This window comes from Scatophagus argus, chromosome 3 (genome assembly GCF_020382885.2).
Source record: "Scatophagus argus isolate fScaArg1 chromosome 3, fScaArg1.pri, whole genome shotgun sequence".
Lineage (NCBI taxonomy): Eukaryota > Metazoa > Chordata > Actinopteri > Scatophagidae > Scatophagus > Scatophagus argus.
In genome coordinates this window covers 3,775,645-3,795,075 of record NC_058495.1, presented here as the reverse complement: position 1 = coordinate 3,795,075, position 19,431 = coordinate 3,775,645, and the positions used below count along the sequence as shown (strand labels likewise).

The following is a 19,431-nucleotide window of genomic DNA, read 5'->3' as shown; positions in this document are numbered from 1 at the left end:
AAAATATGATATTCTGGGAACTTTAGTATAATAACACAATTTAGGTGACATACAAATATGGTAGAATTATATAAGCCATAAATGATGGTAAGTGAAGAGCTGTTTTGGAGATTAAATAGCCCACTCTTATTGCTGAACTGAGCCAAATGATGTGGCTCTCTAAACAAAAGCTTTTGAGAAGAACTTCTGTCACTAATAAATTTCCCTCAGTTGCCAATTCAGTCACCAACTTGTAGACAAATGATCTGTTCAGTCAGGCAGGACCAAGGCATGAGAGACTTGGAGTAATTAAATTGATGAGAGCACAACTTCACTGTTTGGTTTGGTGAATCATCTTTGATACTCTTTTGCCTTGCCAGTCAGGGTCCTACAAATCACTCAACATACAAAACAAGTGATGTGTGCCTGATTTACCCTCTGAAAAGCTTCAAAAGGAGACGTGTCGCTTGCAAAAGCAGATAAATCAGCTGCTCCTCTTGAGATTTTTGAAGTCAGAATGTATTCAGCTGCTGTATTGCCAAGGTCTGCTCCCTGGTTGAGTAGACCTCCACACATCACTCACCCCCAGTGAGAGCCAAGCTTCTGAGGGAGCACCATGTGGGGATCAGCCTTTTGAAATCATAATTTATTACAACCCATTCTGTTCTCACTTGTTTCATCTCTTTTTGCATCTTTTCTTCCTTCACCCTCAGTTCCCTCAAGCTGGTTTCTTTTGTCTTCCCACGTTGCTCTAAGTACGTTTCAAATACATTTTAGGATGTGTTTGAAAGGTATGTCTTAAATTGAACTAAAGCAGGTCACAAATGTGTTTGTATATGTGTACCTTTCATTCAAAAAAATGTTTGAAGATAACAGAAGATATGATTGACTTTGTTGATCCCTGTGGGGAGTTTAAGCACTTTAGTGAAGAAATATTAAAGATCAAGAAGCCTCAAATTACAGCACAAGGATGTAATATTTTAACTAAAGAAATGAAAAGTATGAAATGTATGAATAACACTGAGACACAGCAAGGTGCAAATCTTTTGACAACATGCATCTGCAGACACAGATATATTTCCTCTAGCACCATCATCAGGTCATCACCATTTATTTTGTTCAGTACTTTGTAAAATAAATATAATAATATAAATACAACAATAAAAAGGAGCCTGTAATCCTCCACTCGCTTACCTGTTGTTGTTCAGTTCTTTGAATTCTTTGACACAAATTGTGGGTGTCCACCGTGAAACCGTCCAAAACTGTCCATCATCAGGTCATCCCTATTTATTTAGTTCAAAACTTTGGTTTATGACCAAATACAGACAAAACTAGTGACATCCCCACCTACCTCAGCTGTACTTTTTGTTTGCTGCCCATTATGTTAGCATGCTAACAGACTTAACCCAGATGGTACTGCTTTTTTTTTAGATCCATGTATGATGGTAACCCATCTGCAAAGAATGCATTCCTTTTTGAAAAAGTGAATATAGATGTCATTGTCTTGATACCTTTTTTTCCGTTTTCTTTTTTGCAGTTTGCAGTAACATAGTGACTGAATTTGAATTAGCTTGCAACAGAAGGTTCATTGTTCATTGTGGTGAGGTATTACTGTTTTGTCTGGAACTTAAATGAACAAATTGAAGTAATGACTCAGAAACACAGAGGGTGTTTTCCATACCAACCTTCAACATGTGTATCCTCCTCAGGGACAGATTTTATTGTATTAGGCAAATGTTGCTGAGGCTGATGACACCAAGCGATCACTAGTAATCTGACAATTACAGACCAATATTGAAAAAGGATCTCAGATTCTCTGTGTTAGTCTACAAACCATGTCCTGAATACATGTCCCTGTTGTGTACAATTGTGTGCATTGAGATGTGTATCAGAACAGGAGATAAGGAGCATTGGGTGTTTTTTCTATCATTCATTCACATGTCTCTGAAAGTGTAGGCACAGTGGAGAGGCCGTACACAGTCACACTCTAGGCATGTGCTATTCCGGGCAACAGGAGGTTCAGTGTCTCTGTGGACTTCCCCCAGCATGCCGACATTTACCCAACACACCTGAACCATTCTTAATCTGAATTTATTTGTGTTTTATCTCTTCTCTCCTCTCATGTCTCTGTCCTGTCCTGGTCTATCTCTGACCACGGTGTCACCACTTCCTCTCTTATACACGCATGTCAAATTATTCTTTCCACCTCTTTTCCCCTGCTGCTCCCAACCACCATCTGCCATGTCTGTGTGCCATGTGGAGCCTCACCAGTCTCCCATCAGCATGCCTCCCTCAGCATCCTTTTCTTTTCACTCAAAATAAATATAAATATGAAAAGGGTCCCTCTTGGGAATGCTGCAGATTGGTTGTCACTCGCTCATCTGATTTGCTTTGTTGACAAGAAAGTATAAATAGATTGATGCACAGCTCCAACGTTTTTCCAGTCAGGAAATTTGTGTTCCTTCCTATGGCCTATATAAGCACTAATAAGGTTGAGTTACAGAATAGGTTCTGGGTTGGAAAAGTCTCACTGAGGACTGCTGCCTGGCTCATCAGCAGCCAGAACTGCACTTATGTTTCCTCTGGTCTTAGTTTACAATGGATACCATGTTGAGGCTTAAGTGGATCATGCAGACCACTATTTAATTTCTAAATTCTTTATTTAAAGGTTGCATAGATTAGTGAGTTAGTTTGCTCCTTTTGTCCCCTCACTCAAGATAAGACAAAAGGATTGGCACAGAAATTAGTTATATGCTAACACATTATTATATGGTCATCAGGGTAAGTGTAGAAGTCCATAAAGAGCTTGTGTTGTCTACAAGTGTGGAGGGTTATTTCAGTTATTGTTTAGAGGATTGGTACATAAAAACAAACAAACAAAAAAAGACCGAAAGATATATAAATTAAAGAAAAATGAATGTGGCCAAAGTGTACTCCATTTTTCCTGTGAGACATAATTAACTTTGTTTACGCTGGAAGTCAGTCAAGTTAGCCAGGCAGCTAGTTTGTTTTGTGCTGCTCATCTATAATGAATTCTGCTAATGACGGAGAAAAACCTGAGATTTTGTTTGTGACAGTTGTGAAAAAGATAATGAACTGCGCTAACTGTGGACTGACAGAAGATCTTCATATTCTGACAGACAAAAGGGACTTGTTTGCCATATAATTAAAGTCCTAGACAGGTCCCAGTGATCCTCCTGGGCCATGCACATACCCACAATAAAATAACATAATAATAATATAGGTACAAACTAAAAATAAAAACAACAATAAAAAGTGATGTCTGTAAACAAAAAAAAAGCCTGTAATCCTGCACTCACTTTTTCTTCAACACTAATCGTGTGTGTCCACCTTGAAACTGTCCTGATTGTATAGATCTTCTGTGCTGTTTGGTTGATTATGTGTGTTGATGCTAGAATTTGTAGCTTCTCTGTAGCAATGTCCATATCTGAAGTATTGTAGTTCACCACTAGCTCATTGGCTTTGATGATACTGAGCTTCAGGTAATTGTTGTTGCACCATGTAAAGAAGCTCTATCAGCTACTACATATATTATACAAGTCTGGACAGATATGGATGTAAAGTGCAACCTGACTAGTGCCAGGGCGTGTACAACTGCAAGGTGATAATTCTAATAAAACAAGTTGTTTTGGATTTGTCCTTGACTGTTCCTTCCAACAGCTAAATATTGTGTTTGCTGTCTACAGCTATGGAGGAGCTGGATGGGGATGAGGTCAGAGTGTCCTCCAGGGGACGCTTTGCTGAGAGAGACATTGTCCAGGTGAAGTGTATTTTACAAACACCCTGCCCTGTAACCCATCTGAGTCACAGATTTCATGTCGTATCATTGCAACCAGCAAAACCAGGAATTGATTTTGTTAGGAAACAAGATTTTCTTGGCATATTACCTGAGTAATAAAAAAATATTTTGTTTTCAGTGGGCTATTATAAATGATGAGAAATGTTCTGATACTGTTTTGATCAAAAGGTAAAAAAGAAACATGAATATCCTCTATTTTTGAATTTTAGCTATTTTTCACATGTTTACTGAAAAGAAGATGCTTTCATTAGTTGATTATGACTATGAAACACTACAGTCTTTGGTAGCATTTAGGCATACATTTCAGCACCTGTTCTAGTCAGCCATATTCTGTATGAACATAAAAGCAGAACTGAATTTAATTAAATGAATTCAACTGCCATACTGAACTGGTTTTTCATAGCAATTACTAACTGTACAGCAACCAGCACAAGTGAAAACTGATTTAGCAATACCAAATTTAGGCAATGTTTCCCATTACTATCATCAATTGTCTCCTATTTGCACTCAGTTTGTTCCCTTCCGGGACTACATCGACCGGTCAGGGAACCAGGTCCTGAGCATGGCCCGACTTGCTAAGGATGTCCTAGCGGAGATCCCCGACCAGCTGCTGTCCTTCATGAAGAGCCGGGGGATAGAACCCCGGCCCCCTCTGCCAACCACCTCTGACTCCCCCTCAATGTCCACCAATACCGCACCCACCACGGCTGCCCAGAAGGAACGTAACATGCACGCCTGAAATGAAGGCAGTGAGCAGAGCAGTATGCTGGTTGGAGATGTCAGCAAAGGGAGATGTGCGTTGGTGTCTGTGTTTGTGTGTGTGTGTGTCGCAAAATTTCAGGATTGGTTGACAGGAACAAAGTCAGGATGTGGAAGATTGTTTCCATAGTAAGTTGAAAGGGAGACCTACCAGAAGAGAGTACATTCCTTTAAAAGTGTTGGTGGTGAGGATTTCCCCCAACAAGATTTGGACTGGAAAAGTGGAAAACACACTTTAGGCCCTTTTGATATTTCTGGCTCTGATTTTTGTCTGCATCTATCGTCATACACCCTCTGCAGGGGCAGCACGCATATCATTATACACAAACTGCATTTAAATCGAAGGCTTCAAATGTAGTTTAGCACTTCTGCTTCAGTCATCAGTTCCAACATTTCAAATAAGCGACTAAGGCCACAACTGACTTTTCCTGCAGAAGTTGAGTCTACAGCTCTGTCCACCCCACTTCAGTTTCCGTAACACTCTTCCTGCTCACGGAGATAAGAGTGTCTGCTGTAATAGAGTAATAAATCCTGAAGTGGCCGAGCAATCGATTTCTATCAGTTTTAAAGAGGGACAGTGCTGAGGCTGATGTCATTTGCTTGTTTGTTTATTCTCAGGGCATTTTAAAGGTTTGACAACAACACAGGAAATCTGAAAACAGAAACAGAAATTAAATTCTGTCCTGGTTGTGGCATCTGAAAGCCAGTGGACACTGGTTCTTTTTATTGCTTCATGAAAATGTATGATGTATATTACTGTGTGCTGAACATGAAATTCAAATAAGTTTTTTATATAAAGGGGTGGTGAGTGCTCTACATTTCAAGGTCGACATTCAGGAAATGGAGCTTCGGCAAGGCTAAACTAATCGCACGTGTCCAACACGAAAGGGAGACACTTGCAAGCACATCCTGAAAGCAGGAAATATATGAGGCCACCAAACTGGCTCTGAATAGCAAACAGCCGGAAATATCCACTGCTGGAGCTCCTCCACTTCCTCTAGCCGCCGTACAATTCAACAATATCTGGTGGAACAGATTATTTCAGCCCAGGTTGCAAAGATGAACATAGTCATGACAGTGTGCTCTGCTGTCCTCCTTCTATCTCTAAATTGTAACTCTCTCAGCTGGAGCTGTCATTTGGAATGAATCATTCATAAGATGGGCACCTCTGGTTCTCAAGCTGTCTAGTGCATGTATCCGTTTAAAATGAATAGAGCTGGTCAGGGTGCATTTCACATGCCAGAATACTTAATATGTAGCAAAGAATATGTGAAAGCATGTCAAATTTCCAAATTTCCTTTTTTTTTTTTTTTTTTAACTTTGTCTTTCTTTTATTTGACTGGAAAGAAGACGCCAAGAAAAAGAGTGAAAAGGAGAGTGAGGTTTGGTATGAAGTGCTGTGTCAAAGTCACTCAGACTGCCTTCAGGGAGTTGTAATGTGCTGACTACATTTGGAAATGTATGCACTGTTTTCTCTTATCATTTCTGGTGTTGATACATGGCTGCATATTTCCTGTGGCAGTCAGTCAGTCAGGGCTCATCAGCTACTACATAAACAGGCTGATTTGCAGTGAATGGTTTACAGACTTTTTAGTGATTTAATCTGTTGTGTGCATGAAGAAAGAAAAGTAAGATTGAACTGGTGCTTGTGTACTAAACGTCAGATTTGTTTTACTGCAACAGGCTGTCTTCTCTTTTCCTCGTGTACACTCCTAAAAACTGATATTGTGCTGCTAGGTACAAACTTCTTGTCTCTGACCTTCGACACTTTTTGCAGACCAGGAATGGCTCAAGCATCACAATAATATGAAGTTGGGGAGTTCTGGAAAGCCAATAATAACGTAATAAATGGATTCATCAGGATTTGTGTGAATCATCATGTATCATATTGTATCAGAAAGGAAATGGATACGTGGCCTTATATCTGTCATAATCCTACAAGTTTGTGTGAGGAAGGACTCTATTTTTATATGACAAAACAGGAAATCCATGTTATTTTGCATGCTTATTTGGCTAATATGCTGCCGATGATTGTACATGTTCAGAAAACCTGTATCTTTATTCATATGTGAAAATGACTTTGAAGAAAATTCGTACATGTGTTGACTTGTGTACTGTGCAGGAGCGTTCTTTCTATTTCTACTGTTATTGTGTACAGTATACATGGAGGAAATGCCAATGTCATAATCCAAAACATATAGGAGATGCGTAGTAGGATAGATTTGTATGACACGATGTTTAAAACATGCATGCATGTGTTATGACAGCACACCAACCCAAAGTCACATAACTTATTGGATATTTTTGTATGAAGCATGTTGAGCTTTCTACACAGCGTGTACATTATTAGTTAATTACACTGACAAACAATATATCGCTCACTGCTTCTCCCCAGTCTAGTGTGTTCCCTACAGCCTACATGTAGGTAAAATGTAAATACATCTAAAGTGATGTACAGAATATTTTGTGAACAGTCTTCCTCCATTCTGTTCCTCTCTCATACTGTAATCCTCAGTTGTTTTTTTTTTTATTATTATTATTGTCTCCATTTGTGTTTGTTATAATTTAGTGAAAGGTTTGTCAGTGTTTTCTAGGTTTTGCTTAGAGACCAAATAAAGATATTGTTTAAGGCTCCTCTGTCCCTAGCAGTGTAGTTCCTTAATGTTTTCACAGTAATTACTGGGTTTTGTTAGGGACACTTCAAAAAATTGTGTGAAGCATTCTGATTTTTTTTTCCAAGAAGGATAGTCTAGAGGGGGGCTTTTAATTTTTACTCACCCCAAATTTATATTTTAGCCTTCCCTTCTGGTAGTAATGGGGAAAAAAATACTTCTGATACTCAAATATTATCTTTAGTGTGCGCAGTGGGTCATGAAGATGCTCTGTGCCACATGCAGAGGAAAAAAATCTTTGTTTTTTTTATTCTTCTTATTTTCCTTAAGTTTGCATCATAACAAAAACAAAATACAGGTCATATAAAACTGACTAATATTAAAATTAATGTTCAGGCTTGTATTTAGTATCGCTTCATGGAAAACAGAGTGGCTCGAATATCGCTGACTTGTGTTTGTAATAAAATTGAAAATTCCACTTGCAATGAATGCATTTGCAGCTACTGAAGAGATTCTTATTCCATTTACGTAATGATTACACCAGGTTAAATTAGCAATGCGTTTCCTCTTTTAGTTAGTAAATGTGGAACAAGCTGATCCAACTGACCACTACATTGTGAGGTACTGCAAACTGTGTAGTGGCTTATTTTTTGTGAAATATAAGATTTCTACAATTTTCAGACAGTTACATTATAATTAATTCCAGTATAAAATACATATTGGCTATCATTTTACATATGTTGTCAAACTTTATAACGGTATATTCCTGATTGTGATGAAGTGATTTTATGAGACAAATCATTTTTAAATTTGCAACTGTACGTTTTATTTTCTACTATATGCTTATACCATCAGCACTGCTATTCTCTATTAACTATTCTTTTTAAACATTGGTTTAACCATAGAAGATCTATGATTTCCTTTAGTGAGTTCTTTTCTTTATGTTTTCTAGTACTACACTGCCCCTCAGTGGAAACACAATGAAAAAACCCTTACTGGAACTGGAAATGTTGATTTCTAGTTACAAAGTGTTTTGGCTCCACATTTCAGCTAAACGTTTAAGGATTGATAGAACGTGTCATATAAATACACTAATAGGTGTTACTGGTTGATAATAACAAATTCAACTCGGATCCACTGCTACAAAAATCCACTCCAGAGTTTCACTAAACTAACTAATCCTATTGAGACCTTCACGTACTCTTCGTAGCACCTAACTCAAAGTAACTGCACAGTTTTTGGGATATAAAACAAGACTCTCCCAACTATTTGTTGCAACTTTTCTGTCATATAACTAGTCCACCGAAATGGAAAACACAAATATCAGTTTGATGCTGGTACCAGTTTAGACATAATCCGCTTTGATTAAGATGTGTCAAACGTAGGTGTCCAAGTAAAGCTACCCTGAAAATATGTATCGTTGAACTTCAGAGAGAACATTCGCAATTTCCCAATGCTCGTTAACTTAGAAACACACAACAGCCTAATTCACGAGGTTAGTCGCTTCGTCGCTGACTACAGGATTGCCATGGTGGCCCCGAAGGCACCACTAGGTCCGCTGTAAACTGTGTAGTGGCAATCTGGATCGCCTACATCTACTAGGGCGGGTCTTTACTGTGTCGCTGCTACAGGGATACCAAGATGGAAATCCAGGGGCTTTCTGATGCCCAAAACATTCACTCTCAACATGGCGCCCTACATAGAACTACTCTGTCTCCACTGCGATCAGCGACAGGGTCGATATCTCGTGTTATTTCCACGGAAAACGAAGCCGACGGACCACTTGAGTCGCCTGAGCTACAAAGTGACAACAACAACAACACCAGGCCGAGGACATCTTCGTTTCACCTACTGGCGGAAAATGGCAGCGGTGCGGCTTGTTCGCGTTTCAGCAAACCACAGTCGAGCGACAAAAACAGTTTGCCAGCAAATAGACCGAGTGCACTTCAGAAGTTAACGTTAAACTCGGAGAAGGAAAATGAGCTCAACACAGTGCTTGGCTCGCATGAATTTGTTAGGACTGCTTGGAAATACGGGGTAGAAAGCGGGGATACTGTAATGCAAATGGCGCTGCCCCTTTTTGAAGGGGAAGAGGAACTGGTAGCGCAGCGGCACTTAACGTTACCGTTTCCAGTTTTACGGCAGCAGCGTGAGGACGGCGCCTTCAAGCAGCCTTCGCTTGCCAGCCACAGTGCTGCTACGCCGGAGAGCTTCAACACAGTCAACAGGGCAGACAAAACCACCAAGGAATTGTATGTTGTTTTTAATGTCGTTCAAGAGGATGGCAATGGTGAGGCAGGCAAACGTCGGCCGGATGTATCATTTGAGGACGGCGATAAAATGAAAGGTAAAAAGCCAGAATTCTCTAAAGCAAGTCCCGGTGGCTCCATGGAGGTTGGAAACAGCAGTGACGTTATTCTCTGTGAATCTAATGACAACTTGAACTGTCTTGATACTCAGGTCTTGAAAAAAACAGAGAATGTTTTTAATTTACTGAACGGCAATTCTACCGTGGCTAATGCTAAACAGACCGTCTACCACCACACTGTCGAAGACGTTGTTTTGACAAACAAATATGGCGATAAGATTTGCGGCCAGATTTGTACCGAAAACAATGAAAGTAAACTGGTTAGGGATCTTCCGTCGCACTCTCGTATCGACGAAGGCAGTGCGCTGATTACCGGGAACTCGGCCATGGACACCTCGGACTTCATTTCAGACTCAACGGGTCTGCAGGAGAGTGCAAACCCGGTCACGGCCTCCACAAGTCCGCCTGCTAGTGAAACCTTTTCCGGAACTATCACAATAAACAACCAAAGTATAATAGTGACCATAGAAAACGGGATACTGACTCTCGCTGCCCCACCAGAAGGATATGTACACAAAGAGGATGACATGGTCAGCCTAAAGGAGCACCTTGGAATGAAGGATCATGAGGATATTGTTCTTCTCAACTATGACAGTGGTACGAAATCCATTGGGAAGATCAGCACACTGACAGTATCCAGCTCCAGTCAGCAGGATGAGCCCAAGCCCGGTTTGTCTGTGAGTGACTCTGAGCTTGCTATGGTGGATGACTGCTCATTATCAGAGCTAGGCACTTCTCTGGACTCCTGTCCCATCATTAAGCAAGAGGCAGGGGTGCTGTGCGCTGCAACAGACGCTGATCTGGTCACCCCACACCCAAAAGCCACTGTGGTAGACTGTGATCATGGGGACTTTCCTTCTGTACCACTAATCAGATCCAAGAAAGAGACTGTGGCCTCTTTTGGCTGCCCAGAATCTGGGTGCTCTAGTATATTTGACACACGCCAGAAACTGAAGGTTCACCTCCTGAACCACGCTGAAGACCCACGCCCATACCAGTGCACCGTGGAGGGATGCGGATGGGCTTTTGCCACCTCTTACAAGCTGAAGCGACATCTTCAGTCCCATGATAAACAGCGACCACATACATGTCAGTTTGAAGGATGTGGTCGCCGTTTCACCACAGTCTACAACCTTAAGGCTCATGTAAAGGTCCATGAGCAGGATAATGCCTTCATCTGCGAGATCTGCAGTGAGAGGTTTCGCAGTGCTACACGACTTACCAATCACCAGAGAATCCACTTTGAGCCACAGAGGCCCCACAAGTGTGAATTCCCAGGTACAAACTGAATGCTGTTTTTTTTTCATATTGCTGTTATTTGTCATTTTACAATTTCCTCTTTTCCCACTTACTTTGCCTGCTGTTGGATGATGGTTCGATATTGAACATGCGACATTGATTATATTGCATATGAAGCAAAATACCTCAAAGCACAGTCTGTTTAAACCTCCAGAAAGCATTTGGAGCTGCTAATGTGCGAGGTGATGGTAGTGAATCGTACACATCACAGTAAACCAATGTGGGTTTTTTTTCCAAGGTGAATATCCATTATTACTAATCAAGGAGGCAAGTATTTGGAACTGTTATACACTTGCAATAAAAATTTCTATTTTAGAACAACCAGTGATGTTATGTAACTATGCACAAATTACAACAGAGCTGTACCTATGTAAGATTTAGAGGTACATTTATTTGAGTATTTCAGTCTTCTACTATTTTCTACTTCTACTCTACCATGTTTTGGAGGTAGACATAGTACTTTTTACTCCCCTAAATTTATTTTTATTTTGAAGTTAACTTCAGTTACTAGTTACTTTGCAGATTCAGATTATAGATTGTTGATAATTACTGAACATTGAGTTACTTGATTACTGAACAGAGTAATAGTAGCACATTTTTATGAGGTTATCAGCAGTTGGACAGAAAGAAAACAACTTTTACCAAAATAGAAAAGTTAATCTTTAAATCCTTCATTATACTATATTCCTGGTAGAAAATGCTCTTTTCTGTTGTCCATTGTCTTCCTTCATGTTTGTCTTTGTGTTGTGCAGGCTGTGAGAAAACGTTCATCACCTTCAGTGCCCTTTTCTCCCACAATCGCACTCACTTCAGAGAAACAGGCCACTTCACCTGCACCTACCCGGGCTGTGACAAGACGTATGACAAGGCCTGTCGTCTCAAAATCCATATGAGAAGTCACACTGGTAAGCTGATGATAGAACAAAGCGTCAGTGATATTTTTGTAACTCCCAAACCCCCCAGTGGTTCTAATACTTTTAATCTGTACTTCAGGGTACTTGAGTCAGTGAAAAGAGTCTCTGATTAAAATGGTTTTTGAACTCCACAATAGAGAGCGGCAGGCCCCAGATATGTTTGAGGCTATTCTCTTTAATCATTCCTCAATCACATGATGGTGTGAATGTATTGCTCTCTGTTCACTTATGTCAGAAGGGAGCAGCCGTTAACGCGACATATTTCCAAAACCTTAGGATTACAAAACAAGTGACTGGACCAAATCTTGTAAGCTAAATCCACTCTGGAGGAGGTTAAAGGTGCAGCATAGGTTCCACCAGATAAAAGTGGGCCAGCTAGCAGAAAGCCTGTGTTCAGCTCAAAATGAGATGGTACCAAACTGGTGTTGGTGTCACAGGTCATGGATCCTGTGCGCCATTAAATACATGTTTAATTTCCTATTTCCAGGTGAGAGGCCATTTGTCTGTGACTCAGAGGGCTGTGGCTGGACCTTCACCAGCATGTCTAAATTGCTCCGACATAAACGGTAAGTTCTACTAACAGATGCTTTCCTTCTTATATGAACATGGTGAAGGCCAACAGTTACTTTGCCTCCATCGCTGTAGACATCTATTTACATTATTTGGGCCACAGACCAGATTTTGCACGTACACCTGGTGTTTTGAAATGAGACCTTGTCATACAAACCAGGTAGCTTAGATTTATACTTACTGTCACAGTAGTGTTCATACAGTTCTGCTTAACTGATAAATGGGTTTGTGTACTGTTCACATTTTAGCCGATACTGGTTGTGGTGCTTGGAATCCCGTACTGGTACCCTACAATTTGTTTTTTGGGTACTTTAGTCTCTCTGTAATTAAAAATGTGATTTCAGTTTTAGAAAAAAGTCACCAGATAACACCAGCATTACTTCAAAGAAGCTGTTGAAAGACCTGGGAACAGCTGGAGAAACAGATCTTACTGTTTTCACTTTACTCAGCCTGGATAAACGGACTAAAATGAAGAAACCGATGTTTCTGGATGATTGTTAATAATAAACAGTAAAACACAGCCATACACCATTACAGTGTCTAGTCTGCCATATACAAAGAAGAAGACAAAGACATTACCTGTCTGTCATGTTGTTATTGTCACTGTGCTTGCATATTTCGCCATAAATTCTATGCAGTTAGTATGCTATTGGTTTTATACTCAGGTTTCACTGTGTGTTGATGCTGAGCGATGGCTTACAATAGCAAAAATGCTTATCTAATGTCATCAAAGATCGTGAAAGAAGTTATGTGTTAGAAGCTAGTGAAATTATGTCCAACAACTTCTTCAACTAGATAATGAATCACATGGAGATGTCAGTGAAGTTGTCAATGGCTCACTTTAAAGCTTCATCACATAGGGAGAGTTAAACTCCATGAACCATTGCAGCGCAAACTAACTTTGCTAACTTTAGCTACCACAAGTGTGAAATTCATTTGTGTCTCCTTTGTGTTCATCAGGAAACATGACGACGACCGTCGCTTTGTCTGTACAGAGGAGGGTTGTGGGAAATCCTTCACTCGGGCAGAGCACCTCAAGGGTCACAGTATCACCCATCTGGGCACCAAGCCTTTCCAGTGCCATGCAGAAGGTATGTACACATACCCAAAACAAAATATAGGAGTAAGACTTTTTCGGTGGTTCTGATAATGATGATAAAGATGGTTTTCTGAAATGAAATCCAACTATTTGATCAGTTACAAATGAACAAAAAGAGTCTTTTTCTTTTTTTTGACTGAGTAAAAATAACAGTTTCACTTTTTTCTAAACAGTTATGTTGTTTGTCTCATTTACATTCTTCAGGCTGTAATGCCAAGTTCTCAGCACGCAGCAGCCTGTACATCCACTCCAAGAAACATAAGCAGGATGCCAGCACCCTGAGGACCCGCTGTCCTGTGGCTAACTGCTCCAAGCACTTCTCCTCCCGCAGCAGCCTTAAGAGCCACATGCTCAAACACCACCACCTCAGTCCCGGTTAGTAACAGTCAGTGTTGTTATTCATTTTCCTGTCATGTTGTAAAGCCATAAATTGTTCACTGCACCCACAAATGAGAAAGACTCTTTTTTTTTTCATTTGGTTTGTGATAATTGTGGAGGGGTAAATAAGTGATGGTTTTTGATGGTATAAAACTAAACTTAAACATTTTCTTTGACAACATTTGTTTTGAGAACATTTGTACTATCCTTTACCTTGCAAAACTTTCTCTCTCCTTCATCCCAGATGTGCTTAGCCAGATGGAGACCACACCCACACTGACCCCCAGCAGCGAGCTCATTAGCTCACCCCCAACAGCAGTCGCAGGGCCTGGTATTGCCGGGGGCGACCAGCTGACCAACTTGGACCTTAGCTCTCTTTTCTCTGCTGTGCCTGGAGGTACTGTGCCCACAACAGGCATTGGAGTGGGAATCCCCGTCAGTGGGAGCAGCTCTAATGGCACTTTTACGATGGACCTCTCCCTGGTCAGTTCAGGCATCCTCACCATCGACCCCTCCACGGTGGGCACCACTCTTGGTACTGGCACTAGCACTGCGCTGGCCAAAGCTGTGGACCCTCTCATCCTGGCAGCCAGCACCGACATGGGCCCCCACCACAGTCTGGAAGGAACAGTTGGTGATGTCCTGCCCCCACAGGGCACTCTCAACCTTAATGATGTGCAGACAGTTACCCCAGAGGCCCTGGGAACCCTCACAGCTCTCACCATGCAGGGTGCTGGGGTCTCTGTGGACCCCACTCTGCAGCACCCTCTCAGCTCCTCCAGTGCCCTGAGCGTGGAGCCCACAGCCTCCCTGGCGGTCCCGCCTGTTGCTGAGCTGCTGGCGTCACCTTCAAAGGTGGTGGAGGTGGGGGGCCAGGCAGGTGCGGGGCCTCTGCTGGGCTGTGTGGAGGTGCTGGGGCCTCAAGAAGGAGGAAAAGTCCTCACCCAGTTTGTTTTTCCCAGTCACAGCAGCAGCTTCAGCCCACAGAAAGACCAGGAACTCAACGCTGTGTCACCAAGTAGCTTCCTGGTGAGTGTTAAAAGGGGAACGCCACTAATTTTCAAAAGTGTTACTTGACTAACTTCTACTACATAACCTGCTTATCTCTAAAGCGGGCTACCTTAGCTACTGCTAGCACAACATGCACAAATCCCTGACTAAACTGAGGTGCTTCAGTTGCATTATGGGCAATTTAGGCACCAGGTTTTGATAAGTATGAAGAGCATATGTAATAATAATAATAATAATAAATCCTCTGCTTTATCAATTTTCATCTTTCTTTAAAAACTGACCATCATGACGCCAGCAGCTTTGGATGAAAGGGTTGAATTTTTACTAAATAGCACAAATGTGGGCTATTAGAAGCTTGACTGTAGTTGGTATTAGCTCTCATAGGACAACATGCTTTGATGGTTTTGTGTAGTAACATTTGTGCCTATTTTGTTGGTCAGGAGAGTGGAGGCTCAGCCAGGACTGATTACAGAGCCATCCAGCTGGCCAAGAAGAAGAAGCAAAGAGGTCCCTCGAACTCCTCTGGTGAGACACACGTTGACCGATTTCAGCCTTTTGTTTAATGCTCCTCTGTGAGACTAGATGGAGATTAGAGACTGACAGCAAGCCTTGTTATTTTTGCCAAATCCAGGGAGTTCAGGATCAAGTCAGAGAAAAACTAAAGGAGCAAAGGCAGCCACAGTCACAGCACCCATGGGCCCTTCCGGTGCTCGTTATGGTGAAGGAGCTGCAGCAGCCAATGGGGGCTTGACTCTACGTGATCCCGTAACCGGAGCCCAGTATGTCCAGATTCAGTTGCTGCAGGTGAGATCACCAACATCCTATTACAATACAATATGTTTACCATGTACACAGTGTGATGGGATGTGCCAGTTGCATTGAATAGCCACACAAAGCGACGCCTTTGTTGAAAGATGTGCTGATCAGAGTGTGCACACGCAGGATGACCCAGCCAGCGATGGTGACCTGGCCTTCCAGCTGAGCTCTCAGCCCTCCAGCTCCCACTCTCAGCTCACTGCTGATCTGCCAGTCAACATTTTACAGGTGACAACAGTTTTCATTTACAATCTCTGTTGCCTCTGTACCTTTATTTATATTGAGACTGGCTGTCACATTAACAGCTTTTCACTGCATGATTATTGTGGCTTATAGAATTCACAAAGTTAATATATTTTTATTATATGTATATAATATGTTCACAATAGTGAGGTCTACAGAACTTTCAAAAAACAAAACTCAGACAGATTAATCTTTGTTGTTTGTTTTGCCTCTTATTTTTACAAATGAATTGCACTCAAAATGTGAGTAGAGTGAGGTGGAGAGAGAGTCTGTAACCATAGCTGTACTAAAAGAACAATTACGCTTTGCAAACAGTGAAAAGGCAACCAGATGAAGTGATGAACAAAAGATCCACAAGACCTAACATCTGCACTGAATTATTTAGTCAGTATTATCAGAAGTGTGTTATTAACTTGATATTAGTATTTAACTTTTTAATATCACTCTTCTTGTCAGTACCAGTGCATTGTGGCAACCCAGCTGGGTTAGTTTGGATATAAGAGAACTGAGCTGTGTCTGTGTGTTTTGTCACAGGAACCTTCAGTGATGACAGAGGATGACAACGGCTCTGACAACTCCCAGTTCACAGGAAGCACAATCAACCTTCAGGACTTGGAGTGAGCACCTCAGAGCTGCAGGTCACATGTCTGCCGCTGTGATCGACCTCCCTTGCACCTCGTCACAGTTTACACCAACAAACACACCATGAGATGTTGGACTCAATCATATGGCTGCCTCATTTTTCCCCCAGGATTTTGAGAGTATTTTTGGACATGTGGTTATATTTTGGGGAGTAAGTGGACATGGATAATGTAGAGTCCAGAGATAATGCACCTTGACAAGAGGAGATGAGGATTTTGTTTTCAGAAGGTTATCATGTGTTTATTTTTAAAGTCCAGATTGTACCAAAATCAACCCCAAGAGCCATCTGATGTTGAAGAGACATGTGAGAGGCTCTGTTCCTCTGTGTCCTGTGGGTTTTGACAGTAACTATGTGTATTTCATGGTGCCACATTGCCACTCATGCACACACAGTGTGCTGTCTACGCTCCAGTTGCCTTACCGACACCTCGTGCTGTGCATTCCTCCACCGGCCGGTTATCTGCTTTATTTGTTTCTATTTTGATTTATTACATTTTGTTAGATTTATTTTTCTATGGCAGCAGTACGTCCATGTTGAAAACATGCCTGTTCATGTGTTTATATACAGCATATAATGAGTTAGTACCTTGTAATAATTTTATCTGTTTGTTATTTATTATTTAGCTGTGGGTTTACAGAATGGCAGAGCCAAGCACAGAGATGAATTAAAGAAACAAAGCACAATCAGAAGTGTTTGTGGGGAGGCCTTCTTTTAGATTTTTTTAATTATCTGAGAAATGCATTGTTTTCATTTTGACCAGGTCATGTGTAAGAACTAAGATTTATGAAGGGTAAATGTATGATGTTTGACAGTATGGAAAACAGTTCGCTCAAACCTTGTTCATTTTCAGAGCTCATAAAGACGATCTGAGAATATTTCAGCTCAATCCAACATGAACAGTTCTGAAAAGATTTACAATTCCACCGTTGCAGTTGAAGGTATCGGTACCAAAGGTTACACAAACAGACGTTGCTGCCACTGTGACGGTCCATTTGCTCAGTTTCCAATAGTTCAAAACCTTATAGTTTTACAAGAACGTCTTCACGTTATATTCCAGGTGTGTCTTGTGACAGATTTGAACAAGGTATGGTTGTTTTGTGAAGTAACAAGAAAGTTTTGAGCTGTAATGAGATAAAGTGACACTTTATAACAAGAAATAATTCTTCTGTAATCTGTTATTTTTAATATTGATTAGTGTGTCAATTATTTTAGGGAATATTTTGTTTAGTTTGTAAAATATAAAATTGAAAAATTTCAGTCCAAAGTGGAAAACAGAAAAGGTGGTTTCTTTTGTCCAACCAAGTCCAATACCCAAAGACCCTTCGTTTGCTATCATAAATGACAAAGAAAAGCAGGGAATCTTTACGTTTCAAAATTTGGAACCAGCAAATGGTTGACATTTTAGTCAAAAAATGACTGAAATGATTAATTGTTCATCAAAATAGTTGGAACTGATTTTCCTCTGCTACACTAATAATATAACTAACTGCGGAAGCTCAAGTGAAAATATTTTGTAATAACGTAGAGCATCTTCTTGGAACTGGAAAAGGATTTTATAAAAATGAGGAAAATAAGCGAATATGTATGTTTTGGTTGTGAGAACTGATCATAGTTTTCATTCGGAATGTGTGACTCAATCACGACTTACAGTGAAGTCACATGTCAGAGAAATTCAAACAGTCCAAGTTGTGACACCTTGTGTTGATTACAAGTAGTTTAGAGGAAACTGGTAACCGCTGCGTTGCATCAGTGTTAACATTGTTTCTCTCTGAATTCAGACTACGTTTCCCATAAGCCTTCGCTCCACTCACATCCCAACAAGGACGAATAAATGTATGCAGCCATGGCCCTGTGTTACAACCAGCAGATGGCGTCAAAGTCACACAGTGTCACCGGTGGCTTCCTTCCTGAGAAGCAGTTAGCTGACAGGCTGAATATGTAAGCTTGTGTGGACCCTGGTCTCTCATGCAAATATTCTGAGGTTATCAAAAGCCCCACTGTATGGTGTCAGCCTGCCGTCTCGCTGTTTAACCTTGTGACCACACTGCATGCACTTGGGTGCCAAAGCTTGCTGACAATAGTTGAGTTGCACGCTTATGCAACTCTCCCATTTAATGATGCTTACCATTAACTGGTATTGGATTAGATAGTGTTGTCAGACCTAGTTGATGCTTAAATCTGATTTAGGATCATAAATTTACACTAACATTTAACAAAATCCAAGAAAGAGAAGGATTTTCTTCACTTAGATTTCAGAGGAAAGAAAATCCAGTGCATTACAGGCTAACTTTACTCCAAATCTATCTGAAATGTTTATCTCTAATCCTGTAATCCGACAGTATTTTGATGTATACACTTTGTTTTCAGGATTCATATATCCAAGTATTTCATTCACAACTGGTGTTGAACAGCAGTGTAAATGTACACTCATCTATGTGGTCTTTCCAAGCAGTCTTGTGTCCAGACCTCCAGGGCAGTTTTACATCCATTCACGTGAGAACAGGTCAGTGACGCCCATAGCAGAGAGAGTGTTGTTGATGTTGTTGAGATCACGAGTGCAAATGTCAGGAGATAGTTTCAGTTGGTGGTTTGACTTGTGATTGTGTTCCTTGTTTTGTGTGTGTGTGTGTGAACCACAGTCTAAAATCCACCTGTGATGTCATGGGAGGGTTGGGTGGGGGGGCGTGATATTCAGACCTTCCCCACAGATAGTGAATGGAGGACTAATATTGTACAGTCATGCAGTGTTTAATCCTTGATAGCATTTAGTTACTCGGTGAGCTTCTCTTTTATGAAGTCGTTTCAGAACATCATTTCTCTCCAGCTGCTCCTCAGGGTCTCCTCAGCTTTGCCATGCATGAGAATAAATCAAACTTCACAAAGGTCCACTCATGTCAGTGGACCAATCAGTGGACCAATC

The 19,431-nt window shown here is 41.0% G+C and overlaps 2 protein-coding genes across 3 annotated transcripts in view; both read left to right on the top strand.

The window, feature by feature from the left end:
- LOC124055261 (copine-9-like) overlaps nucleotides 1-5,868 on the top strand; it is a 135,330-nt gene extending 129,462 nt beyond the window's left edge. For both annotated transcript variants that reach the window (XM_046381908.1, XM_046381900.1), the window contains 2 exons: nucleotides 3,687-3,760; nucleotides 4,311-5,868. In XM_046381908.1, coding sequence (XP_046237864.1) covers nucleotides 3,687-3,760; nucleotides 4,311-4,538 — 302 coding nt within the window. In that variant the 3' untranslated portion in view covers nucleotides 4,539-5,868. The remainder of the gene's footprint in view (nucleotides 1-3,686; nucleotides 3,761-4,310) is intronic.
- A 2,894-nt stretch (nucleotides 5,869-8,762) lies between these two features.
- On the top strand, nucleotides 8,763-17,664 carry si:dkey-156n14.3 (zinc finger protein ZXDC). The gene is made up of 10 exons (XM_046381887.1): nucleotides 8,763-10,816; nucleotides 11,590-11,742; nucleotides 12,239-12,317; nucleotides 13,282-13,412; nucleotides 13,625-13,795; nucleotides 14,043-14,827; nucleotides 15,250-15,334; nucleotides 15,441-15,613; nucleotides 15,752-15,853; nucleotides 16,403-17,664. The coding sequence occupies exons 1-10, from the start codon at nucleotides 8,812-8,814 to the stop codon at nucleotides 16,487-16,489; spliced, it is 3,771 nt and encodes a 1,256-aa protein (XP_046237843.1). The 5' UTR covers nucleotides 8,763-8,811; the 3' UTR covers nucleotides 16,490-17,664.
- Nucleotides 17,665-19,431: the final 1,767 nt, after the last annotated feature.